This window comes from Crassostrea angulata, chromosome 8 (genome assembly GCF_025612915.1).
Source record: "Crassostrea angulata isolate pt1a10 chromosome 8, ASM2561291v2, whole genome shotgun sequence".
Lineage (NCBI taxonomy): Eukaryota > Metazoa > Mollusca > Bivalvia > Ostreida > Ostreidae > Magallana > Magallana angulata.
Window position 1 is genome coordinate 6,612,774 of NC_069118.1, and position 26,676 is coordinate 6,639,449.

Consider the following 26,676-nt stretch of genomic DNA (forward strand, 5'->3'; position numbering starts at 1 on the left):
ACATAGAAAGCAATTTCACAACACAGTCAGTTCAACCTCGCGAAACAAAGTATGGCCATGAGAAGTGATAGATTTCCATTTGAAATACTAGAAATGATCTTTTCGGATCATAGTAATATTGATATCGCATGTAAAAAGGAAAAACACGAAATAAACGCATTGATTGTAACGGTACTCAACATGCAGCTAGTGATATTAGTATCCTTCTTTGGTGTTTTAATCATTAAAATTAACACATATTGACCTCCCTATCTCAAGAGCTTAGCCCTGGGGTCTCAACGGTCTCCAAATTTAACTTAATTAGATAATATATAGAGGTTTCGAAAGACAAAAAAAATAAAATTTATTTTGAAATTGCATTTAAAATATAGATTATATACTTATTTTTATACGATTTGCCTATTACTGATTTTTTTAGATTACTGAATTTTTAACCGGTTACCATCATTCCGACCGAGTTATCGGTTAACCGGTTATTGATTGCCATATCCCTATTTAATTTTTTTTGAAAATGAAAACAACTAAAAAAAGAAAAAAAGCTAATTTGTATTTTAAAAAATGTACATTCATATACATGCGTTTATATATTATTGAATTTGATAAATAGTCAAAGCTACTGAAAAAAAAAAATGAAGTTTGTGTTTTTCAAACTGCCTGACTGGCTGGGTTAGGACTCTACCTGATTGTAGGCCTATATATTGACCAGGTGAGCAATTTGGCATTTGGGGCCTCATGTTTAAAGACAAGGTTTTAAAAACTAAAAAAAATAAAAATAAAGCATACGTCCACATTATAATGATTAATATATTATGGCATGTTTAAAAAGTTTAAAAATAAAACAGGAAATATGCACACTTTGTATTGTTTTCATGTACAACTTAACTTTCTATGCAAATAAACGAAAACGTCACATCCGGCTTCATGGCGCTTGGGGAACATATCAATGGTAAGATTGTAATGTTTACGTGTTTTGTGAATTTTCATGTTTTACTTACGATATTTCTTTGACGTTTTTTATCTTAATACCTCACAGCAATTTATTTGATAAAACTATTTGCACAACTTCCACGAAAGGTGCAGGAAATTTCTACTTGTAAAACTTGTGATGGAAGATGTGACGTCACATTTACTTTACGGCCTCATTAATGCGACAGCAACGGGGGTCTTTTCAGAAATGATAGTTCTGAAAAGTGGGATATTCTGTTCATGCCATCCGAAAAGTTTCTCTGATCAGATCTGTAATAACAGCGATTTGTACATCTGGGTTTTTTTTATATGCAGAGGTATTAGCTCTTTAAACCTCACAAAGGAATATTCTGATATTACACACACCCCTCAAAATCCGCCCCTCATTAAACTCATTGTGTGTATTATCACACTGATAGCTTTGAAAATTGTTCATTTTCATAACGTTTTATTTTTTAGGCTACGTAAATTAATGCATGCAGTATAGCTTAAGTATTAAAATTTCAGACTGGGAGCTACAGACCTGCAGCTATAGATATAGTCAAACTTTGTTATCCAGAAGTTGAAAGGACTTTAAACAAGATATTGAGAAATGGTGGCTTCTATTTCACTTCAATGTATCCCAGGATTTTAATAAACCAAAAAATAATTAGCTAGATTTGATGAATAATTGGTCTGTGTATTTTAAAATCTCCATATATAATAAAAATGCAAAGGATTAAGTCACAATATGTTATATCTAAATTTATGTGTCTATTTATAACAAAATGAAAAATGTTAAAATAGTTATTGTTTTTCTTTATAGAGCCTTGGAAGTAAGAAAATGAAGAAATAGTGTAAATCATGGCTTACAACCTACCAGACAGCATGAACATTGGCATCTACACGGGGCAGCCCTTGCCACAGAACATCATGATAGCCCAGCACAACCCTCCAGGCCCCTCCCAGGCCCATGGGCTTGTTACACGGCCCAGCACTGCCACAACCTCCCACTACTCCCACACCAACACCCCTGGCTACATCATGGTCCCCACCAACAGCCTACCCCCTACCACTCTCAAGTCCAGCACAACCAGCTCAGAGACCAAACTCATGAAGCCGCAGATACTGGAGAAAATGAGGGCGCTCAGGGATCGCGGCAAATACTGTGACGTGGCCATCGATGTGAAGGGAGTGAGGTTTCATGCTCACCGAAATATTTTGGCGGCTTGGAGTCCTTACTTTGATTGTCAGCTATTGAGTGAGAATCATGTGATGCGGGACTTGTTGATTGTGAACTACGACAGCTATGAGGTGTTCTCAGACTTGCTGGACTTCCTCTACTCAGGGACCATTGCCCCCAGAGAGACCAACTTTCTCCAGCTTCTTCATTTAGCTGTCAGCTTTCAGATTGATCTCTTGAAACATTACTGTGAGGAATTCTTAAGGAGCAACCTCCATCTTGGAAATTTTCTTAGCACGTACTTTTTGTCACGAAAGTATAACCTGAAATCGCTGGAAGAGTTTATTGTTAGTTTTATTCAAGCTAACCTGTCTGATGTTGTCAAACAGATTGAATTTCTGACTTTACCTGCAGATCGTTTTAACGCCATCTTATCCAAAGGGTACATGGTGGACCTGAAGCCAGAAATCAAACTCTTCCTCATCATTAGCTGGGTAGGGTACGAAGTTCGGGACCGTGAATGCTTCCTTATTCAGCTCTTAAGACATATTGACTGGTCCATTGTGGCAAGTGATTTTCTGCTGGAAATCAGTAGAACAGAGAACTTTTTCACCACTCATGAATCCAGTCTGTATCTTTTGTTACAGACCCTGTTTAGTTCGGGGATTTCCCTTGGTCCGTACGCTGATCATTTCCCTAGCCTTCGGCAAACATACTCCCACATGCTCAACGACATTGTGAAAGCAGGACTGATTGACGCATATGAAGAAGAATTCTATCCTGTGACTGCCTCTGGAGTTTGTACAAAGTTTTTGAGGTCTGATGCCTGTGTTGGCACAGATAATTACTATCACACTACAACAGAAGTTGAAAAGACTTGGGAGGAACTGCGCAGTGTTGTGTTTAGCCCACCTACCCAACAAACAAGTGTCTATGAAAGACAAATCAATGATGTGGAAAAAGAAAACAAACTGTTTTATCAAAGTTCAAAGCAACAGAGCAATCAGACTGAAAATCGGCATGTAGAGGAAGAAACCAAATCCAGTAAACGAAAAGGAAAACCAAGAAAAATGGTCCTTGCAGAAACTCCAGAAAAAGTACATAGTCGGGAACTAAGTGAAAGTTATAATCCAACAAAACACCAAAGAACTGTGCATTTGGAAGAGAAAAAAAGGGATGAAAATCCACCGAAGAAAAGGCAAAGACAGGCAGGGAAAGGAAGAGGGAGGCGATCCGTGAAATGTGAGCCAGAGAGTCCTCCAGAAATTGAAAATGCTGCAGTGGAAGAGGATGATGAAGAAATGATTCCAAGAGTGCAGAAGAAAAGCAAGAATGAAGAAAATGTAGATGATGATGACAGTGTTAATGATGATGTTGAAGAGAGAGAGACAGAGGAAGATGAGGAGGAAAAGAATAATGAAGATGATGAGTTTGAGGAAGAAGGATATTATGACAACGAAGACATGGAAGAGGATGAGGGGGATGAAAAGGACATTCTAGACAGATCAGAGAGAGACTTTGAAGGTGAAGATTTGCATGATGATTCAGAGGAAGAGGATTGGGTCCCGGAGGAAGGTGTCAAAAAAGAAGCAAAATTGAAAGGTATCCGAAGGTCCAGCCGACCGCCAAAACCTTCCAGGCTTGTCCAAAAAAAGAAGAGAGCAAAGCTGACACTAAATACATGTAGTAGCAAGAAAACAAACAACAAAGAAGTTTTCCCATGCAGCTTATGTGAATACGAGACTAATACCCAGAATAGACTTGATACTCATATGAAACGAATTCACGAGTGTCATATGACATACAAATGCATGATGTGTGACTACTCCACAAAATGGAATAAGGCATTCTCGGAGCATCTAAAGGAGGAACATTTCAAGGGGCCTCCATTTAGGTGTAGTGAGTGTGACTTTACGGGGAAGAAACTCCATGTGCTGATGTCACATCGCACTAAGCACGGGGAGGACCGTCCTCACGCCTGTGATTTCTGTGACCAGCGATTCAAAACAAGAAACAACGCCCTGGCCCATATCAAAATACACTCAGGTAAATCAATGTTATCTGGCTTCTTTATTTAATCAAAAATAGATTATTGAAATTTTGTGGCCTTGTAATTGACATTTTAAATTTGAAACACATGCTTTTGAAATTGTCGACACCTTATCTACAGTAAAAATATTTGACAATCAGCTATTATTTATTTTGATCATTTCATATGTATAGGGCTTCGACCTTTTGAGTGTGACATTTGTAAGCGTACGTTCGCCACCAAGAACACGATGGAGCAGCACATAGTGACCCACAGCAGTGACCGTCCGTACCTGTGTGACGAGTGTGGATTCTCCTCCAAGTTCCAGTCTCACCTTATCTCTCACAAACGGATACACACAGGTATTAATTATAGAGATACCTATAGCTGCTCTAATACTACAAACCAGGTATTGTAGGCGTATGATAGATATCTGTGGTATCGTCCACAAAGGATACACACTATTATACTTACTGTCTGCAATATTTCTGACAAAATGATACACATTGTGACACAGGTAAATTAACGTATAGGTACCTATAGCTGCTGTTATATGGCAAACCAAGTACCATATTTGTGTGATAAATGTCATCAAGATTTGCTAGTGGTCATGTTCATGTGTTTGCATTCATGCAAGTGTTAAAATTTCCATCACACAAGTTTAGTTTAAGAAATATATACCGGTATTATTCAAAAATATACATATAAGTAAATAAATGAATCTGGATTGAACAGCAGGCAAAAATAGCCCATATTAGTTCTCTCCATCACATAAGTGTGATATAACCAATCAAAATATGGCATGAATTATTCATGAAACTCAGAACACATAATATGATTATGGCCCTTGGTCAGTAAGCCTATGCAAGACTTTTGATGGGTTTCTGGTATTGCTTTTCAAGGAAAAACTCAATTTGAAGATTTTGAACTCTTTTATGCTTTAATTATATACCGAATTGCATTACAAAAGAATCTTAATGATAAAACAGGATTTTAATTTTTTTGTCAGGTGATCTGTTTGCATGCAGCTATCCTCAGTGTCCGTACAAAACACCAAAGAAAAGCCAATTAAAATGTCACATGAAAAGTCACCTGAACATTCGCCAGCATATCTGTCTGACTTGTAACAAGGCCTTTATTGAGAAAAGCCATTTGGTACGGCACCAGAAAATTCATTTAAACGAAAAACCATACAAGTGTCAGGAGTGTAACTACCAGACGACTCGACCAGACAAAATGAAAGAGCACTTTGCAAGGCATCACGGCCCGGACGCTTCTGTGAAGACTCCGTATAAACAGAGGAAGCCACGGGCCCAAAGCCGGAAAGTGAAACAGACGCCGCCATCATTTCCCCATTTTGATCATGCTTCATACACGATACCCCCGAACCACCTCCAGAGTGACCACGAAGCATACACACTGCAAGAGAAAGAAAGACCGTCAGATTTCAATTCTTTTATTCAAGACATTCGCATGCACCTTTCTGTGGAAAACAGCAATAGCGGAAATATGGAGAGCATGACAATAGTTAACGTGCCGATCATGGCGGATCAGATGGTGGACTCCGCAGTAGGAGACAATAGACTGGCCATTGCTGATGCTGCACAGAACTCGGCGGCCACTTCTACAACAATGGCCATCATTCAGGATGAGCACCAGGCTTTTGTTGCACAGCAGAACATGCAACAAAATAATGCAGCTTTGCAGCAGAACATCGGGCAGGGGGGACAGAACCAGGACTACGGGGGGCTGGGGGCGTTCATGACTCTGTTTTGAGACTTTGTTGTCTCTGTATTGTTGTTTTACCAGTTAAATACTAGTCTTACTGTTGATATTTAATGTTAAACATTTTACCATACTGAGTTTTTGTGGATATATTTCACCCGAGACATGTTTGTTATATTGTCATTGTGTAATCATGGTTGTATATTTATGCATGAGAGAGAACAAATAATGAAATATTAAAAGAAATATTACACCAATATTTCAAAATGCTTTGTTTAATGTGTCTGACTCGGGTTAGCCTGAAGACCAATGAATTTATTATGAAGTACCAAAGTGAGGATAAATATAACTGAAATGTAATTGTTTAATTTCTGCGCTTTAAAGTAAAGTAAAAAAAAATCTGTTAGTAATATTTTGTAAAATATATGAAACTCTTCAGATAACGACCAAAAATAAATTGTGTGCATGCCCGCGGCGCCTCATAACAATAACGATACAGCACAGAGATCGTGCAGGAATGTTGAGAAAATAAACCAAGAAATAAAACAAATTAGAAAAGTACCAAGTATAAATGTATATACTTGTCAATGTGTCAGACAATGCAGTTCTATATTAAAACAAGTACAGATGCACAACTTACAAGAATGTATGTTTGTTATTTCTGCGATGGATTTGACAGGCATTTATCGCTCTTGTACTTTTAATGGTTTTTTAAAAAACATTTCGAAATGGATGTTTGGTTACATATTTGTTCAATTAGAATTTTTGCAAATAATGATTTTATTTAATTTAAATATGATGTACTTTCATGCGCATCAATTTAAGGTGTTCAATTCCACCCTGAGCTCTGGTTTTGTTTTATATCCAGACTCCATTGATCATAAATGATCGATCAGTAAAACGGATTTCAAATTGTAAAGCAAACTTCCTCTCACAATATATATAAAAGATCGCTTGCATAACATTTATTTTTACACTTATTTTGTTTTGATTTAACATTGTTAATTGTAGTCCCTGGAACTTTTAAAACATTTTAATGGGGTTTTAGTTTTATACAGATTTGAATTAATATAAGAATATTATGTAGATATTACATTGACATATCAATTATTCATAATATAATAATTACTGATATCAGATAAACTTAAATGTCGTAACAAACATTTCTGATGCATTGTATACATTAAAGATCTATACAATTTCTAATTTTAAAACAAATCATTAAAGATTTGTGCAATTTCTTATACAATTTTATTTTCTTGTTATTTTCCCTAACAATTTATCTTAAAATTACAATACTGAGTCGGCGTAAGAAAAGATATAAATTGGCATGAATAAAAACTCGAATAAACAATGAACGATGTAACACATTTTCATATTTGACTCACCGGAAGTTTGAAAGTCTCCAATGACGACGGCGTCTCTCTCTGCTAGGTATGTAAGAATAAATAAATAATTCACGAAGATAATGCATAATTATTTCCGCCAAGTTGTAGTAAATTACACATCAAAGCCTATTCAACGTTTTATCTATAGAATAATTACAGTGAGAGCTTTTCTGACGCGTAATCTTGCGATATCAATTTTCCCACCATAAAATGTCTTGGAAATCGTGAATGATTAAAATATTACAACACGGAAGTCTAATGAGTTAAAATAGCTTATTTTCTAACTTTTTTTTTAAAAACATTAATATTATATTTGATATTTTATATTTGGATCATTGTTCAAAGTATGTTTTTTTAGTGGTATTTCTATGATATTTTAAGATATGTCAACAATATAAAAATTAAAAAGATATAAAAATCCTCATCAGCAATTTTGTTTCAATTAGTATAGCCTTGTGGAAACCGCATTCTACAAAAAAAAAAATAGAATATACAATCAAATGTGATGATATTACTCATGTGCCTTCTGCTGTAAATATGCATATACTTTTTATATTAGATTTGTGGAGTCATGCAATTGCAACATTTTTGCATCCTTATTTGTTTTCTAGTTTGGAGAGAAAATGGTAGATAAGTGACTGTTGCCCAGAAAATGACCTGGTAACAGAAAAGAGGCTGAAGAATTAAGACGATGAAGAAACCTCAATAGACAAGTTCATAATCATATGACAGGAATTCACCCAGACATGGTACTCACCAAAATGTTAAACATATATTTATACATATGATTAATAAAAAGAGTCCAAATATAAATAAAATTAGGAAAGGGTGTAATTCACATAAGGATAGATATACATTCTATCAAAATTCATGGGAGTCTCTGTTGTTATTTGTTTTAATTATTCATGTCGTTTTCAGAATATGCAGGTATAAACCTGGTAGAGTTTCAATAATGCCTAAATATTAAACAAATAGCATCTGTCATTAAAGTCTTGTCTGTAAATTACAAAATTTATGTTTGTAGCCTGGAAAGAAAAAAGGTGGAAAGAAGTCTGGGAAAAAATCAGGGAAAAAGGGGGGAAAGGGAAAGAAATCGGCCAAATCGAGGTCACAATCCGCGAAGTCTGATAAGGGAGAGAAATCAGCACCCGATATAATGAGTCCAGCAGCCATGGAGAATTTATACTATATTGCACATGATGCGCCTGATGCACTAGACAAACGGGGGTTTGGATGGCCAGACGCTGGGAAAAAGAAAGGGAAAAAGGGCAAGGGGAAGAAGAAGAAAAAATAATGACAGCTTTCCTAGATTCTTTGTTAATATATTTTAGTATAGCTGTTTTTATGGAGTGTTTTGTGACGTATGTACTGCATGTAGAAGTGGCCATCAATATTTATAGAACCATGATCTCATTGCCAGAAGTGCAGTGAAAAGTTACAATAGTTGTGCCAAAGATTTTACCCATAATCTTCAGGAGAAATTTTTGCCTTTAATATGTACCCATCAAAAACAGCATTAGTTAAGGAAAAGAAAAAAAACTATCGTTAGACCTTCAAGCCAAAAAGAGGATTTGAAGTGAATGGCTATGTAAACTAGCATCTAATTCAGAGTCTTCATCTGAATGCATGTCCTTGTTCAGATGAAGACAGAGAGAACTTGGGTTCTGCAGCACCCTGTGATGTGCTGGGTTTAGCTACATATGATTGCAGCTTCAGTTTTGATATGAATATTAAGGATATAACCCCTGCATATCATTGATTCCATGAGCAGCCTGCTCTGAAAATATGTATATATCCCCCTTTAGATTAAAAGCTGTTGAATACTTAATGCTGTTGACAAAATGAAGAGACATAATTGTTACAGTGAACTATTTTGGCTCAATCTCAGAATGAAAGTCATTTTTAACGATGAAATGAAATCATGTTCATTCCATAACTAACCAAATATAAGGAAGAAAAAGAGAGAGACAACATATTTGATTATCAGAAAATGAACGTAGCAAATTTGGTGCTGTTTGTGAAAATTGAAGGAGTGTATATTTTTGTGTAAATGAATTCATTTTTCTAGTTTTAATTTAGAAAATTAATATTCATTTTGATTGGGTGATGGTTTCAATGATGTTGTACATCTATTTCTTGTCAAAAATGACCTTATACATATACTAACAAATGAATTCCCATATCAATTCTTTATAAGTTTTTAATGATAAAGTAGCACATTATTTCAACCTAAGGTAGTACTAGTGGGTGCAAATGAATCTTTTTTTAATAACATTTTAGAAATTGAGAGAATACCGTGAAGAATTGTTGAAATGTATAAATTGTATGGTTATATGTTATGTTGCTAGCACAAAGTCTACACAATGTGTTGGGATATTGAAAATATCTCTGATGTCTAGGTTTTTGTTTTCTTTGTTTCAAAGACATTTTTGGGGGGCATGTCTTAGTCTATAGGTAAGAACAACAAATTCAGCAGCGAACTTGACACAGGATTAATTTGTCCAATACTTGCAATATGTGTATGGAAATGTTTCCTGTTCAATAATTTCTAGTACAAGTAAAATTTGCCTAATGCTGAAGGCAAAAATGATGTTTTTTAAATTTTATTTTCAGTTATGTAAATGTCCACTACCTTGCCTTAAATGTACAAAACTTTACAGGGTTTTTATCTTTACAGTCCATAGTGCAGGGTTATCTTTTTTTTTAAGTGATATACATTTAACATGGTTGATTTCATACAAGGTATTTTTTTTCAAAAAGCTAAAATGAGTGAGTTTATTTGTTAGATTATACATTTGCAGAGACAACTTTTTTTATGAATATTTTATAGAAATATTTGATAGATATTAGGTATTTTTATTACTATTTTAGCCCACGTCTCTGAAGTTACCTTTGTTTATGCATGTTATTTAGTGTTCAGGTTTTGCTGTGACGTGTCAAAGGAAATAAATGTGTGCCAAAGATCACAGTATGATTTCCATCCAAAAATAATGTTGAACTCAAAGCAGGTAGATTAGTGGAAATTTAGATTTCATCAGTGATTAATGTTTCCAATATGTTTCAGTTGTACTTAAATTGAAATAAGTATGGTACACTTTTATTTACAAAAGAAAAACAAGAGCCTTCTATATATATCTACTTTGCTCAATATGACTGCTGAATGTTAACATAGAAACTAAACACTAATTATTTAGATTTATCTGTGATAAAGTAATAAATATGTTATTGCATGTTTTTTTTATATTAAGAAGTATGTATATTTTTTAATAGAGATGCAAATTTTAACAATAAATGTAATGGAAAAATTCTGCATTAGTTTAGCTTATCTAAACCCAGAATACCTTGTTGTTGCATATAGACCGAGTCGACAAGTTTCACTTTGTAACAACAAGCAAGTGTTGTTTGTCGACAGACCAAAAACTGGTCATCTGTTATTTCCATTGATTTGCCTGATTAGGCTATACATGCAATGACATTGTGTCATTGGATAAATTTCTATAATTTCTGATGGTAATTACTGGTACAGGATAGCAACCTGGTGTCATATTACCTGTTCATATACCAGTAAATATTCAAAGTATTCCTTCCTTGTTTAATTTAACCAAAAAAAAAAAGTTTCTGTCACCAACAACAAAACTATGTGCAATATGTTTGTTGCTCAGTGTACAAAGCAATATGTTCACTGACATCTCAGCGCAACAAACCCACCGTTCATGTTAGCACAACTTGACATACTCCCATAGTACATGTATATAAGCTGATAAACTAAAGCAGATTTGCTTCCCATAAAGTATAAATTGAAACAGCTGCTGTTGAGAAGTAGATTTATCTCCCTTTGAATGCGCTTGTGCGTGTACATACATGGAACATATATATTTTTGGCAGTGATAATGGAATGTAATTCAGAATAAATCTCTCATGTATTAAGGGATTTAAACATGGCTTAATCAGGTAAACTGTAAACTAATACAGAAAGAAACAAGAAAGCACATTATAACAAGTTTTATTATTGGATCTGTACACATGAATTGATTCTGTACATTACGACCTAGTTATCTGTACACGCTATGTTATTTACATCCTCACTATCTATATTACACATATATTCACTGTGGTATGAAGCCTGTGCTGCCATTAACATCCGATAGTTAAGAAAATGAATGCAGGGGGAGGGTGAAACCAGGTCAAAAAAAGAGAAATATACGACTCAACTCACAGAATAAATAGTAATGTCAAAATTACATCACAAGTTTAAATGCCATAAACATGAACAAAGAATATGAAACTATTAAACAAGAATGCTGATAATTTGATGGGCAGGGATGTAAAACAGTAAATATGCCCACCCTAGTACAATTGTTTCATCTAACGTGAAATTGCTACCCAATATTAACGTCAACTTTAAAATTATATATTCCTTAAACAATAACAACCTAGAGAAGTATAAAGTATATGAAGATACAGGGCGTAAATAGTGTATAAACTTCCTCTATGTGTATATATCATCAGTCACAACTTGTGTATAGGAGTAATTAATACAACCATTAAGTTAATTAATATGTAAATGCCTTCTGATCACTGATACAGGTCACTCTCTACAATCAAATACAAAAATTAATCTTTCATGCAAGAAATTCAAATCAAATAAAGAAACTTGTGGGTTTTACATTAAGGTACACTTTGAAAATTAATATGTCTATGCATTGTATAAGATATTTACAAGAAAAATTAAACCATCTCTCTACCAGACTCTGATTAAACAGCCCATTAAAATTTAGAACAGGTGTTACAGCACCTATTAGACTTTTTCTGATTTGTTGTTACAAATATATATATTGTATAAGGTAGTACATAAAAAGGTATAGAGTTCACTGCAGCACTATCTGCCATTTCACTGGGGACATACTTTTACAGATAACAATAAAAATAGAGCTGTCCTTTATAAGGCTTTCACAACACCATACCGAGTCAAAGAAAGAAAACCTGTCAAATCAGCAGAAAAATAAAGAAAGAAGTGTTCTAAGAACAGTAAAACAAACCCAGCTACAAAAAATAAACTGAAGCCATCAAAATAACAGACAAGGAAATTCACTTTACAATATAGAGGCATGCTGATTATTTAAGTATGCATATTTTATAACACAGCATTAAAGAAAATAAGTTGTAAGACTTCAAACATTTTGCATACAAGTACATGTTTTTCAACATTTCAAACATTCAACTTTAAATAGACATATTTTTATCTAACAATTGTGAAAGCTTTAGGACTGTCGTCCTGTTGATATGTTTTGTCTATAAAGGGTTGCTGAACATAATTAAAAAACAGAGATCACAGATTACATAATTCAGTGTCAACTTATTACGACTGGCCCCAATTAGTAATAATTAGTTTTGTAACCAAACAAACCTTTAAAAATGTACATGTATATGTATTTGTTTATCATTTAAATATTGATTACAACCTTCATCAAGAAGCATTAGACTTCAAGCAGATTTGACAACATTATACATGTAGTAGGTAAATTTAAAAAAACATGTTAATAAACAACTTTTACAAATTACTTCCATTGCATCACACATTTACAAAAAACTGACGAGCACTAGGTACAGTTACTATTGCTTTCAATATGCCCCTAAAAATGACTATTACTCACACCACATTTCAAAATATGTTTGATACTTTACTCCTTCATGCCTGGCTGAAAAACTGACAGGAAATTATTGATTCAAAGTTGCAGTGAAAAAAAGTTAAATTGATAGGCAGCCTTTACAAACTGTAAACTGAACCAACAGATGGCTATTTAGCTTGTATGTTTAATGGTGTAGTATAAAATGCATAACAGAGCATATGTAATTGGGTTAACGATGTTAATGACAAGTTAATCAATGAAGATAATGTCAATCGCAAATGCTTTGTAAACATGTCTTACGTAACAAGAGGCAAAGTACGAAAATTTTATAAAAATGCAAAAAATTCACTCTTTTACAACAGTTACACATCTCAGCAGATTCACTGAAACCACTTACAAAATATCACATGACAGTAATATCAAATGTGTATCACACTTCACAATCTCTGCGGTCCTCCCTGGGGGCCTGGGGGTGGGGGTGGGACACCCCTCCCGGCTCGGCCCGGTTTCTTCCGTCTCTCAGCCACCACGTCTGGCTTGGTTTTTATTTTTTACACTTCCTTTGGTATTTGGCACCTTGATGCATTTTCGTTCATTTTTGTTCTTTAGCCAGAGTACTGCCGATTTCCTTGGTAACCAAAATAGTTTGTTTCCCTAGTGTCAATTTGGCGGCGACCTAGATAAGGTGAACTTTGACCTATTGGGCCGTTTGTCATTGGTACGTTGTTCGATGGGGAGTATCCTCCACCCATAGGACTAGGGTCTACAATAGCAAGAGTGACACATTAGAGTTTTCATCCACCAAAACAAACCGCAATCAATGAAAACCATGCATGTATATTTATAATTTGTGGTATGTTTAAAAAATATTATGGGGAAAACTAAACTAGAAGGTGGCAATTGTTATATTTTAACTTCATAATTTTTTTTCATTCAAATTTTCAACATTATTTCACAAGTTAACAATGAATTGGCCAATGAGAATGAATTTACCGAATGCTGGCGGCAGTTTGCCTGTCCTCCTGACCAACAGTCGCACTGTCTGGCCGCCGTTCTGGATGATGTCGATGGCGTCCGAGTGGGTCATGCTCTCTGTCTTGTAGCCGTTTATCTCCAGAATCTGGTCGCCCACCTGTTACAGAGATTGTATACATAGTACTAAGTACCATAGTTACACAGTAAAGATAGTATCAACTATCAGTGACAGTGATATAACATTGGACTAACTTCTGGTCGCATTGGAAAAAGACCTCTCTGTGACTCGGATATAAATTGACAAAAGTTTACAAACGGATAAAAAATTTGACCCAAGATGATATTGATATAATTCATATTGATAATAAAACAATTTGTACTGACCATTGGTCACATTTATATATTCATTCTGGCCCCTGATCACATTTACTTACATGCATTCACTATGACCCCTGGTCACATTTATATATTCGTACTGACCCTTGGTTCCATTTATAGATTTATACTGACCCCTGGTCATATTTATATATTCGTACTGACCCTGAGTCTCCCATCTAAGTCTGCTGATCCTCCCTCTGCGATCCTGAGCACAAACAGCGGCATGCAGTTAAACTCCTGCCCCCCGCGGATGGAGAATCCAAACCCCCGAGATCCCCGGGGTAGTTCAACATAGTAGTCACCCTCCTCCTGGGGCCGGGACATCAGGTGGAGTTTGTTGGTGTCCTTGTAGCCCCTGTCTGCCGGGGAGGGAGGGGGAGGGAACCTGTAAGCAATAGTCAACATCAGCCTTGTGTTTACCTCCCTGACTTAAATGAGTGCAGAGAATTTTTAGCATTTTGTATTTGAGTAATTTTTCAGCGTAAAATACAAAATGGTCAAAATTTACTAGTTACCAGTATATTATTGTAGCTTTCTTTTACATTTAGTGCACAGTTCATATAAAAAATAATCATGTAAAAATAATCATTTAGAAAACAAGCATTTTGAGAGTATTGCATAAGCAATACACGTTCCCTACCTGTTTGTAGAAATTGTGAAAACAATGCACTGTTATGCAGAATATCGAACCCGAACATTAAAAAATTAGAATATAAAAAATTAATTTTCTCGAAAATATGTCAACCAGACGCTACAAAAGTGTAAACTTGATCTGTAGTTTGACATTTTGAAGCCGTTCAGCAAATTTCATATTATTCCTCAAACGCAAAGAAAAAAAGTGTGGAAAACTGAAGTGGGACAGACAGACGGACAGACGGACATTTGGACTGACGGACGCAGAGGAAAGCTATAGTCCCCTCCGGTGAAAAACGATAGGGGACTAATAATCACTGATCAATATTGCACATCACAAGGGTCTTTTCTTATTGATATTTATTATCATTTTCACTTGTAACAAATCATCTCAATCCTTCGGCCTATCAAATTGCCTACCTTCTGAGTTCACTGTCCGGAACAGCTGGATATGCCATAGCATTGACCATGGATCCCTGAGGGCTCTGAAATGTAAGATGTGATGGTAAAAACCTGTCTTTACTAGATAATTACAATACAATACACTGATCTATTAGCGATAGAGAGAACTGTACACTTGTTATTGAAGAGAAGTAAAACAGGCTATTTCTGCCTGCTGTTTGATACATTTTCACAGTATACTTAAATGAAATATTTTTACATTTAAAATAGTGAAAACCTGCATACACTGGAATATTACATTACATATACAGTGTATTTATCAATGAGTAAATAGTTTACCTTTTGGGAGTTTGATGAATTACTGGCAGTGTCATCTGTAAAAATAGACAGGGATAACACTATTTATAAACCTCAACTATTGCTACCACTTATACATACATTTTGAAATTTTCTACAGTAGGTCTAAATGAAAGTCCCCTAGGAGGCCTCATAATGGCGCTAGCTTTACCTATGGGGGGCCCCACAGTCAGGGTGACTGAGTATCCCGTGTCCTTGATGAGGTTGACGATGTCCTCGTGGTGCATGTGGGAGATATCCACCCCATTGACGGCCAGGATCCTGTCCCCCACATGAAGACGCCCACACCTCTCAGCTGGACTGTTCTCTATGATTTTACCTGCAAAACAGTATTGGACATTTAACTAGGAGGAAATCCTGGATAAGGTTCGAAATTTATTCTTCTAATAATCAATCAACGGTCCACCTAGTTATCTTCTCTTGCAAGTGATTTAAAAAAGTAAGCAATACATTCACCGCAATGAATGATGCTCTAACATCATAAGTTCTAATCATAAATGTGCAGTCATGTGCCACAGACAGCCTCGATTTCTACAGTTTAATTCCAAACATTGCATAATGCACAGAATGATGACACAGTTCATATCAAACTTCAAATGCTCAACACAAAAAAATTGGCAAGGGAAACCCTATTAAAAAAAAACAAACAAAAAACCTGCACTAACAATCAGACCTCTCGACATCAAATGAATGAAACAGTCACATACTGACACACATACTGTGGTTTCATTAATATTCAAGGGTATCAATTTTCATGGATAAAGTAAAAATCACAGTTTCAAGGATACGTAAATTCGAGGCCAATGACCCTATCAATACAAAATCTTAATAGAAATTGCACTTCAATGAACATTTAATTTTGTGGATCAACTTAACAACAAAGTCCACGAAAATTGGTATTCAACGAATATTGATGAAACCACAGTACACAAAATGCAAAAAATTCAGTTGGACTTGCTGTTGGATTGTGATTGTGATTCAAAAGCATGGAGGATGGACAGGGTATGTACATGTATGTATGTGCTAAGTAGCTCTAGGAGTAATGAGGACTGATGGAGAAATGTGACAGATGGAGGAAGGTGGAGAAGGGGGGGGGGCCGAATTTGGTTATCTGTTGTGCAAAACAGGAAATTCCTACATAGAAGTTCAGACTGTCCTCTCCATGTAACTAGTAAACCTTTTCACTCAAACTCAATAAACGAGTGCAAATAAAGGTGGGTATTGGAAGAAAAATGAAACAGTGACCTCATCGGTGGAATATTGTTTTTCCAAAAGATTAATATATAAGGTTTATTTTTCTCAATTTTTTTCAACATCAAAGAAAGCGTTTTATTGTGAGCTCATTTCAAACATTGACCATTTTTCTGTGATAAAAGTGCTAGGAAATATCCGTTACTAATCCACCTGTGGCTTGTACGTGCTTCAAAGAGACATGAAAGGGAAAGGACCCTAATAAATTTTATTTTTTATATTAAGTACATAAAATAGCTGCAAACCAGTATTAGGTTTTTGCTGATACTTCCGATTAATTTCTATCTACTGTCGGCTAAAAGAACGGACCCGAATATGTTTTTACAAAATCAAATATCATGTCATATAATTTAATCATACAATCATTTCATATTTGATAGACAAAGACTAGAACTACCGGTTTGCTCAAATTTTATTCATTTAACTAACACCAAAACATCTAACCATTTAAAGAAAATTAAAAGCTTTGATAAATCTTTCAAACAGAAATTGAAAAAATAGTACTTCTATTGTAACGCACATTACAGAATAAACAATTGTTATTTCAAAATTAAAAACATATCTAAAGGGTCATCTTGCATAGTATTTATGTTCATCCTACAAATACAGTGACTGATACTTATCTTATTTTCAATTAATATTGAGACTGATACTGATGGGTATAAATCGATTTTATGTACATTTGTGTATAAAATATTGCACAGAAATAAGTTTAGATACATGCATTTTAGAATAAGTTTAATTTCTTAAGCAAATGTTTTGTTTTTGGAAAATGTAGTACACTTCGGATTAATTACAAAAACATCTTTAAAAAACCAACATATTGTTTTTAATATAACAGAGACCAGTGTTGTAATTTTCGTTACAATGTGCAAAATGTATAAATCTTAATTAAATTCTTTATAAAACTTTTTGTTTCTTGTAAATGATGAAGTATTTAAAATAGAAATAGCAACTTAAACATCAACAAAACCATAGTAGCTCAGAGTAACATATTTAAACTGTTTTTTAATCAACTTTAGGAAATGTCCGTTACCTAAAGATTATCAAGGTTTCCCCAAAATTCATTATTGATTAGAAATAATCTTTAAGACTTTCCCAAGGGTTTTGGCTCTTGATTTGGCCTATTTGCTATTAACAAATTAGATAATTTCGATGTTTACCATTTCTTTGAGTGTAAAAATGTCAATGAAATGTTTGTTACTTTCGTATGAAATGTACGTTACTCTAGTTTACAAGGATAAAATTTGAAGATACTCCATTATGCTCACGTATTTCCTATTGATAGGTATAACATAATTTCAAAAATATATAAATATGTGTTTATTCAGGGTTTTTTTTACAGCCTTTATTTATACGTTTGTTTTAAATGCTGAATTATATTATGTAATTATATAAGTGCCTGTCCTACGTTGATCTACGATGCAATTTATGAGATAAATCCCACTTGAGTACCCAGAAATTAATCAAATATGATGCTAAAATAAAAATGTGTGTATGATTTCAATTTAAAGTTATTTATAATTTCAATAGTTGTTAAAAATTACAATGCTTGTCTACTGAAATGTTCGTTACAATAGTTAACGGACATTTCATTCTTTTTTGAGATATACTACAAAGATATGAATAAACATGTGGATCGTTTATAATATAAGAACTGATCTACATGACTTTTGTTTTATGTACCCATTTAAAATTGTTCGATACACATAATATAAACTAATAAATCCTTATGAAGGTGTATGCATTCTGATGGGGTCAGGAGTTTAGATGGTTTTAGCAGGAATCATGCTGTCTAATTGTCCTTGGCACTAATGGCGAATGTTGATGTATCAACAATTTGTCACGTATTTTATTTGCATCAACCAATTTGAGCTAGGATTGAAATTACAAAGAGTTTCGTAAAAAAATCATAACGAACATTTCGGTAACGAACATTTAGTAACCAACATTTATGTACCTAGGCGGCTTCAAAATAAAATTGTAGTGTTTATCAAAGACAGTTTTTGATGGCGACAAATGCTTATCGTATGTTCAATACTCAAGTTGAACAGTTGTTGCATTTACTTTCTCAGTTATAGCAGTAACGAACATTACAGTCTTAAATCTACGCTCAGACTTTTTTTGTTTTTCGTACTGATATGATTAGACAAAAGGAATTAAATGATTTTTTTAAACATTTATGTGGACAAAAAGACCTCGTAATGTTCTTAATAAGATTTTTGTATTTTTTAATGGAATGTACAACTCTTGCAGTGGTTATATATCTAAAGTAACGGAGATTACATCGAAACTGGAGACAATGTTCAAAATAATTTAAGTAATTCTTGGACTAGTGAAAATAATTTGTTGTCTTTTAAATCATTAAATTTTCTTACTGAAAAATAATATGTAAGAACTTATTCCGCACATTGTCCAGTTTATATGGCAAAACATCCTCTTCAAAATGTAATTATCAAAATGGCGACAGTAACGAACATGTCAGTTTAGGCATTTTGTATAGATTTCTCGCTGAAAATAAACGCATTCCATTGATCTTTTTATGTGTTTTGGAAACACCTATGAACTAACTTCGTATTACAAAATCAATTACAATTCTGCTGATTTTAATTTTTTTGTAATTTCATGGCGACATCAATTGCACCCATTTATTGAGTTTGAGTGTAAATGAGTCTTTGGGGAAATCATAACTTGTTAGGTAGCAATAAAAAGAAAACCTGTGTCAGTATTTTCAGGCATTATTCTAAATTTACTTAACAAAACAAATACATGTAATATGAAATGAAAATGCACATTTTCTAGAACTGCATCCACTTTGCTGTAACTAACATGCCATACCTAGAGTCCTACCATAGCTACAGTCTGCACAAGACACAGATCAATTACCACTTCACAAGCATCTAACTTAGGACAATAGCGACCACCAGTAAGATCGCCCCACGCCGCCATGCACGTTTTCACCCTATGGATACATCCCTACTGTCTATTGCTACATGATTCCTGACCAGCTCTATACAGTCAGGTTTACAACTGTACAGAAATTACAGTACAAACACCAGTGTTAATTTCTCTGTTGCTAGAATATGATTTGTCTGATACTATATCTGGTGATAAATGGTATCTTTATATGTTCATTAATGCCTGTCATGCCACTGCTAGTACTCCTATAATAACAAAATCCGCCAGTTTCTCATACAGGGAAAACATCACACTTCCATCCCTCCCTGTCTCTACCAGCTAGAACACACAATTTAATTTCTCATACAGTTCTAAACACAGCAGCTGCAGTCAACATAACCACTAAAACCATTCTGACTGACGGTGAACATAGACAGAGGTGCAAGGCAGGACAGACAGGAAGGAGTATAGCATTCTGGGTAATAATATCCAGGCAAAACATGGGGATGTCTCACCGATCCATGGATACAGAGATTTCCTATCTAGCCAGTCACTGACTCGGTCTGCAAGAACCAACATCATGTCATTGTTTTCGAGAACCAGTTCTATACCTCACCTCCCCCTACTTATCCTATAGAGTTCACTCTCACTTGATGAATAGCATAAGTACCCTAGTACAATCTTTTACCTCCCGTGTGTTATGAATTAATTTTGCATGTTAGTTCAACAGGTTTTATATACAAATCAATACATTATAATTTTCAAAAGATTGAAAAGTAAAGTTTCAAAGTAATTTAAGTTACTCATAGTGGAGGAAAAAGAAAGTTGCAGTATTGATAATATTTGTGATGTTGTATATGTATAGTTCATTTTAAATTTCCTTTTTATATCTTCAAACGTAAAACTAAAAGCACACTTCAAGTAGAGACTCATATAAAATCTTCTCATTTAGATGCTGTTCAGTTACAGAATGTAACAGAATGATATGGAAGTAAAGAATTCAATACACAATCCCCATAAACCACCCCTATTTTATGATAAGTTTCTATGTAATCCATTGTAATTCTTACAAAAGCTGAGGCCCTCAAAAGGGATAACCCAGTAGCTCTGTTAGCATTAATTAGCAGACACTGATAAGCCGGCTGTACGTACCTATGGACTCACCTATCACGGATCCCATTTTGGATATGGAGGAAATGATGACGAATCCGAAGCCCTCCGTCTCCCGCCGGGTAACCAGGACGTCGTATGGATACATTTCTGATTGTCCTAAGGATAGATAGCCAGAATCTAATAATAGAATGAAATGGATATCACTACTAAAAACAATCCCAAAATAGAACAAAATGTTTGTTACCAATAATAGACAGAATCAAACAATAGATCAAATGTTGCCAGAATATAACCATAAAATAAAATATAAATTATGACTGAAAAAATTTGAAGACAGGACAAAAATCTCTTCATCATTTTAAAGTTTGTGTCCTTAAAATTACCCTTACAAAATTTGAATCCTATCAAATGGAAACAGTTCTAATTACCTCCCAACACACGCCTTCGTACACCGAGGGTCACATGACCCCTCTGTCCAGCCAGCGTCATCAGGGTCACCACGCGATGATGTGAGGAGTTGATGACGTTTTGTCCATCCACGTGTGTTATCTCATCACCCGTACGTAAACGGCCGTCCAAATCCGCTGATCCATTTGGTACAATATGACCAACAGACACCTAGAAGATTGGACAGAAATTTTATAAACTAAACCGAATTCAAAATCAATTACATTGCTTGTGAGTAACAGTAAATTTTAGTGTATACATCCCTTGTATTTCGAAGTGGAAAAAAAGCAAAAGTACTTCACTAGTTCAATGCTTTTGATTAATGATTTATCTGAAATGTCTCTTATAGCCAACTTGGATAATGATTCACATACAATTGAAACAATCTGTCTCAGCCTACAATGTAATAATGTGCAATGGGGCCATATTTTCTAAATGCCTAAAACAGCATACTGATAAATCATCAATATGCAGTGCACTGTAACACTGTCAACTACAAGTTCATGCAAACATGTTTACCTGAGAGCCCTCCTCTGTGCCTCCGATAATCCGGAAACCAAACCCTGTCTCCTGTTTTTGTAACGTGATGGTGAACTCCATGCTTCGTATCGGGTCGTCCGTCTCAGGAAACCTGGCTCCAAACCGAGATTGTCCAGTGCTTCCGAAGGATGGTTGAGACTGCATGGGGAAGCGTTTGGGGACCTGGGTGATGTTACTGGGGGAGGGGGTCACATCCTCAAAGGAGGTGCTCTGTCTGGGAGGAGGCCCACTGCTCCACTGAGAGAAATTGTTCACATTGTTTCTATTCACTGTATCCCCTCGCCGTAGAGGGGGAGGGGATGTGGGTAAATTAGGGTTCTGCCCCCACGACCTTTGATTGTTTCCATATCCCATACGTCCATTCATAACATTTTGATAATGTCCGCCACCAAAATCATGGTTTGCGTTTGAGTAACCGTAACTATGCCCTGGTAAGGGAGTCTTGCTTCTCATATCGTGAGCAGTTGGGGTTTTAGGTCTCTGAAACTCATTTCTGTACTCTGAGCCTCGGCTGATCATTTCAGGGCCGGGGGTTCGACTCCTGAACATGCCTGGCTTAGCAGTCTCCCTGTCTCTGTCGTGATGGTTACTGCGACTATTCCCTGAGTCGTGAAATCTTCCATAAGGTCTGTGCTCAGATCTCGGGTCGAACCTTGACCGTGATGACGCATCGTTATTTCCCGGCGGTAAGTAAAACTCTGATGAACCATGACTGATGTTTAAATCCTGGTTATTAGTATTTTTATTGTAATCGTCATTTCTTGGGGGTGGGCGAGCTATTGGAGGTTTCCCTCGCTGGTCGTTCACAAACATTCCTGCATTCCTTGTTGGGGTTTTGGGACGATTTTCGAGATACGTTGGGGTTTTGGGTCGAGATTCTGTGGATGTTTTAGGTCGAGTGGGGGGCTCCATTCCATCGACTGCATCCCGGTTATCTGATAATAACACAAAATACATTAGATACAGTGTGACTATCGGCTCTCTACAAATAAAACACATTGTACAATTTTTGTAAAAATACACACACTTGTCAACCTATCCTGAAATGCTAGTTTAGAGAAATATAATTCCATACTTTAAAATTTCACTCTAAAATGAACAAACCTCCTGTCCTTTTGCTCTTCGAATCAAAAACTCATTACATAATACTCTATGGGAATGTTAGCAAACTCTTTCTGTTATTAAAACCTCAACTCCATGGAAACAGAGGAATGTATTTCACTAACATTTCTGAAGATGACAAAGACTTTTTCAATTTCAAATCTACAATATTGATTGGAATTTTGAAAGAGCTGAATCAAGAAGTCGGAAAAACTCGTCAAAATGGCTTTTTGTTCTAACCAGTGCTGCTCTCAGCATACAGTGTGTTGTGATTGATTTCTTCTCATTTATCCTGAGAAAATTCATCAATCCCTTCTTAGTGCAGTGACGCTGTCTAATATCTAGTTTATCGTATGACAAAAAAACATTTCTAGCTTCAATTCCATGTTTTAGATGTATATCTACAGAGAGATAACATAGAATCATTTTAACAAGACCTTGGACATAAGTTGAAAATGATGCTGGTTTTAAGCAATATATGCACTGATTGTGTAGCCTGAACTCAAAAGCCAGACAGATCTTGTTGATTTGAAAGAGCCATGGCTGAGTGGCCAGCAATAAAATAGACAGACCTATGTCACATTACTGTTTGACACAACTTCTCACTTTTTTCTGTTTGATACAACTACTCAAAGTCCAAGCTTTTGTTAAAATGGTTCTAAGACAATCCAATTCTTTAAGCAATACTAACATTATTGGTTATTCTTATTTGATAGCTTGATAAAAAATAAAATTTTGTTTGATTTGATAATATAAGAATATTTAGTTATGGATTTTTTTTTAGAATAATAATAATCCTTTATGCAACACTTCAACTTTCTATGTAGAATTGTTCTTTTAAAGCTTAAAGCATTGGGAACATTGATTTCAGAAGGACAAGTTCTTTGACAAAATGTCAACAAACACTGAATCAGCTTTCCTCATTCATATGAGTGTGCACTGCATTTTAATGAAGTCAATGCAAACAAAATGGCAAAAACTAGCATTTCTTATTTATATGTTCTGTCTTGATTGGGTTTTAATTACACATACGTCATTCAAATGAAAGTGAGAAATGAGTTTAGTTTTTGGGGTTTTCACGCAATGAGAAAAATGACAAATATATGAGATATATCTGTATTGAAATCTAATTATCACTTTACTATGCTTAAACATTTCAGCAATTAATTCTAGATGTATAAATAACATCAACTAAATACAAGTAGTAGATACAAATACAGCATGGTCGGTTAGTTAACCTTCCGGGATTGAGGGAGACTGACCTAGATTCTGGGAGTGGCCATCAAAGAAGTAGTGTCCGGGCGGTTGGTTGGTGCTGCTGAAGCTGGTGTCGGACATGTTGTTATTGGCTTTACTCTCCTCCAGGGAACGCGGCTAGAAATCGCACAATTACAGGGGACATTAACAAACATCAATAAAGTAACAGGGGTCATAAAGAATGAAATTTTTATTGAAATACTTATAGTTATAGAAATATCATGCCGTCATTCATGTGCATTAGAGAATAAACTTACAGATGATCGGGAGGGTTTCTTCACTTTCGGTGGGAGTCCTAAAATATCAAAGTTATTTGAGACTTCTTATCAACACATAATAATTTATCAATGATTGGAAAATTCATAGAACCATTAGGCTACAGAGACAAAAAGGCAATTAAGATATATCATCAACTCAAAAACGCTCGATTACTTTTGATAAGCGATTGATTTCTCATTTGATCTTTAAGACATGTTTCGGCCCAATATCCAAATAACATTAAACCAGCAGTAGTAATAAAGCTTAAAAACAATTACCAAATGTGTGATCTTCTATCAAATCAACCCTAATATTATAGAGCTTAATTAAAACTAAACCTATGTTAGGATACAAATATCATTGATTTCAAAGTTCAAACAATATGTCTAGTGCTGATACACAGTGTACAAGTAGCAGTGGTCTGTCATGTGAAGAGAATAATAAATAGAATCCCATCCCCAGCTTAAGAGTGTCTGTCAATTTGTTTGATTCAGTAGGAGTGCAGGAGAATAATGAAATGAACAGGACACCAATAATACATTTTTCCAATTGGGAATTTGCAAAATTAGAGACCAATTTCAGAACATTATGGGGTGTTGTGCAGAGTAATCAATATAAATATATGATACAAGGATAAACTAGCAAATTCTACTGTCTCACATTTGTTCTACTTTGTAATATTGCATCTATAGATTTTATTTTTAATTTTTAACTAATGAAATGAGGATTTTACTCAGACACATTGTTTAAATGTCGACTAGCTAGCAAGCATTCTAAAGTTTGTTCATCTTACAAGCTACCAATGATTACCTATTCGATAGACTGAAATCAAAGAGGAATAGAAGGCTTCAGATTTTAAAATAACAGTTGTAATTTTTTTGTAAGCTTTAAAAAAATCAATCTTTTGCACAAAGACTTTAACTGAAATGCCAATAAATGCAGTGCTCACTTAAAAAGGACATTTTAGGATAGGAAAGTGTATTTGCTTTATATGTTTCTACAAGATTTTTCAATATTTTTTTGAAGCCTTTGCTAAAAAATGGAATACAACACAATTTAATATACAATCTTAATTCTTCTTGCTTCTCCTTGTTAAAGCGAACAAAAGCTAAAGGAACATGGTTGATTCCTCTACATAAGAGATTTCAATATGGGATAAACACAAGATATTCTGACAACAATTGGTGCCTACCTCCCCTCTGTACGATGATGCGAGACTCCACGTTTTTGGGGCACTCCTTCAGGACCTGTACGATATTGGAGTGAGCCATCTCCTGTACATTGGTGTCGTTAATCCTCTGTAAGATGTCGCCCTCCTGAAGGTTCTTACACCGAGGCTTGTCCAGAATCTGTTTCACTTTCTGACCGTACACACTGTCCGCTATAGTGAACCCGAAGCCCATCTCCCCCCTCACAATGTTAATCGTAAGTATCTCCGGTTTCTGGATTCCCAGCACGTCCGGTGCTTCCCCGGTTCCGTTGGGTTGATTGGAAGAACTCGGACTCAGCTGAATGTTAGTGGACCGCGTTAAATCCGGCAGAGATTTCATGCTTTTTGCTGACGTATTATGCTGGTCAGTCACACCACGAGTCTCTTGAAAATAGGAGTAACTCGGGGGCTGCTGAGTGACGTTTGAATCGTTAGGTAAGGTCACGGCCACAGTCACTATGATCTCTGTGTTAGGGTCGTCTGGGTCAAAGGGCAAAGGGTAACCTCGACACACAGTTAACGTGACACTCTGGTTTGGGGGTATTGTTTGAAACAGATTGACTATGTCTTGATGGGAATATCCCAGTACACACCGATCACACACATTGACCAGCACATCTCCTGTAAAAACAAACAACATTGTGAACCAGATGTTTTTAACATTTCTATGTAAACACAATGACCAACATAGTCACAAGTAAAGCAGCTGCAAATCCAGGGAGCTAAAAAAGCCAAAAAAATCAATTTGATACATGTATTCTAAGATCAACTTTCTCAAAATTCTCAACTTTGTGTTAATAGTGAAAAGTTGTAAAACTAAAAGTTAGGGTCTGTAAAGGATTTCTGTATCAATGAAATATCAAATATACTGGAGTCTTTCAGTTTGACCTTCTACAAAATAACAAACCACTTCACTCAGCTGTTTATAAAACAGAAAGTAGAGCATCAACAGACAC

The 26,676-nt window shown here is 35.2% G+C and overlaps 2 protein-coding genes across 16 annotated transcripts in view; one reads left to right on the plus strand and one right to left on the minus strand.

Moving 5' to 3' along the window:
• The first annotated feature begins 899 nt into the window (after positions 1-899).
• On the plus strand, positions 900-6,141 carry LOC128160182 (uncharacterized). Of its 3 annotated transcripts, none has more exons than XM_052823466.1 (4): positions 900-946; positions 1,772-4,174; positions 4,352-4,519; positions 5,167-6,141. In XM_052823466.1, exons 2-4 carry the CDS (start codon positions 1,810-1,812, stop codon positions 5,931-5,933), a joined length of 3,300 nt encoding a protein of 1,099 aa, XP_052679426.1. In that variant the 5' UTR covers positions 900-946; positions 1,772-1,809; the 3' UTR covers positions 5,934-6,141. The 3 variants fall into 3 exon arrangements, with proteins under 3 accessions (XP_052679426.1, XP_052679427.1, XP_052679425.1); XM_052823467.1 differs by lacking the exon at positions 900-946 and adding an exon at positions 994-1,583; XM_052823465.1 differs by lacking the exon at positions 900-946 and adding an exon at positions 994-1,561.
• A 5,116-nt stretch (positions 6,142-11,257) lies between these two features.
• The window catches only part of LOC128158287 (membrane-associated guanylate kinase, WW and PDZ domain-containing protein 3-like), a 32,919-nt gene continuing 17,500 nt past the window's right edge, over positions 11,258-26,676 (minus strand). For 5 of the 13 annotated variants that reach the window (XM_052821053.1, XM_052821055.1, XM_052821049.1 and 2 more), the window contains 13 exons: positions 25,703-26,341; positions 24,510-24,547; positions 24,258-24,369; positions 21,874-22,829; positions 21,336-21,525; positions 20,947-21,084; positions 20,310-20,357; positions 15,797-15,964; positions 15,628-15,662; positions 15,307-15,371; positions 14,416-14,638; positions 13,894-14,032; positions 11,258-13,663 (listed from right to left, as the gene is read on the minus strand). In XM_052821053.1, the coding sequence (XP_052677013.1) occupies positions 13,506-13,663; positions 13,894-14,032; positions 14,416-14,638; positions 15,307-15,371; positions 15,628-15,662; positions 15,797-15,964; positions 20,310-20,357; positions 20,947-21,084; positions 21,336-21,525; positions 21,874-22,829; positions 24,258-24,369; positions 24,510-24,547; positions 25,703-26,341 (2,909 nt within the window). In that variant the 3' untranslated portion in view covers positions 11,258-13,505. The remainder of the gene's footprint in view (positions 13,664-13,893; positions 14,033-14,415; positions 14,639-15,306; positions 15,372-15,627; positions 15,663-15,796; positions 15,965-20,309; positions 20,358-20,946; positions 21,085-21,335; positions 21,526-21,873; positions 22,830-24,257; positions 24,370-24,509; positions 24,548-25,702; positions 26,342-26,676) is intronic. The other 8 variants (XM_052821062.1, XM_052821056.1, XM_052821054.1 and 5 more) reach the window with 7 other exon arrangements.

Excerpts from the sequence above, each read along its gene's own strand:
- LOC128160182 (XM_052823466.1), top strand. The coding sequence starts at position 1,810 with ATGGCTTACAACCTACCAGACAGCATGAACATTGGCATCTACACGGGG. Across the intron at positions 4,175-4,351 it reads CCATATCAAAATACACTCAG|GGCTTCGACCTTTTGAGTGT; the intron begins GTAAATCAATGT and ends TCATATGTATAG. Across the intron at positions 4,520-5,166 it reads TCACAAACGGATACACACAG|GTGATCTGTTTGCATGCAGC; the intron begins GTATTAATTATA and ends TTTTTTTGTCAG.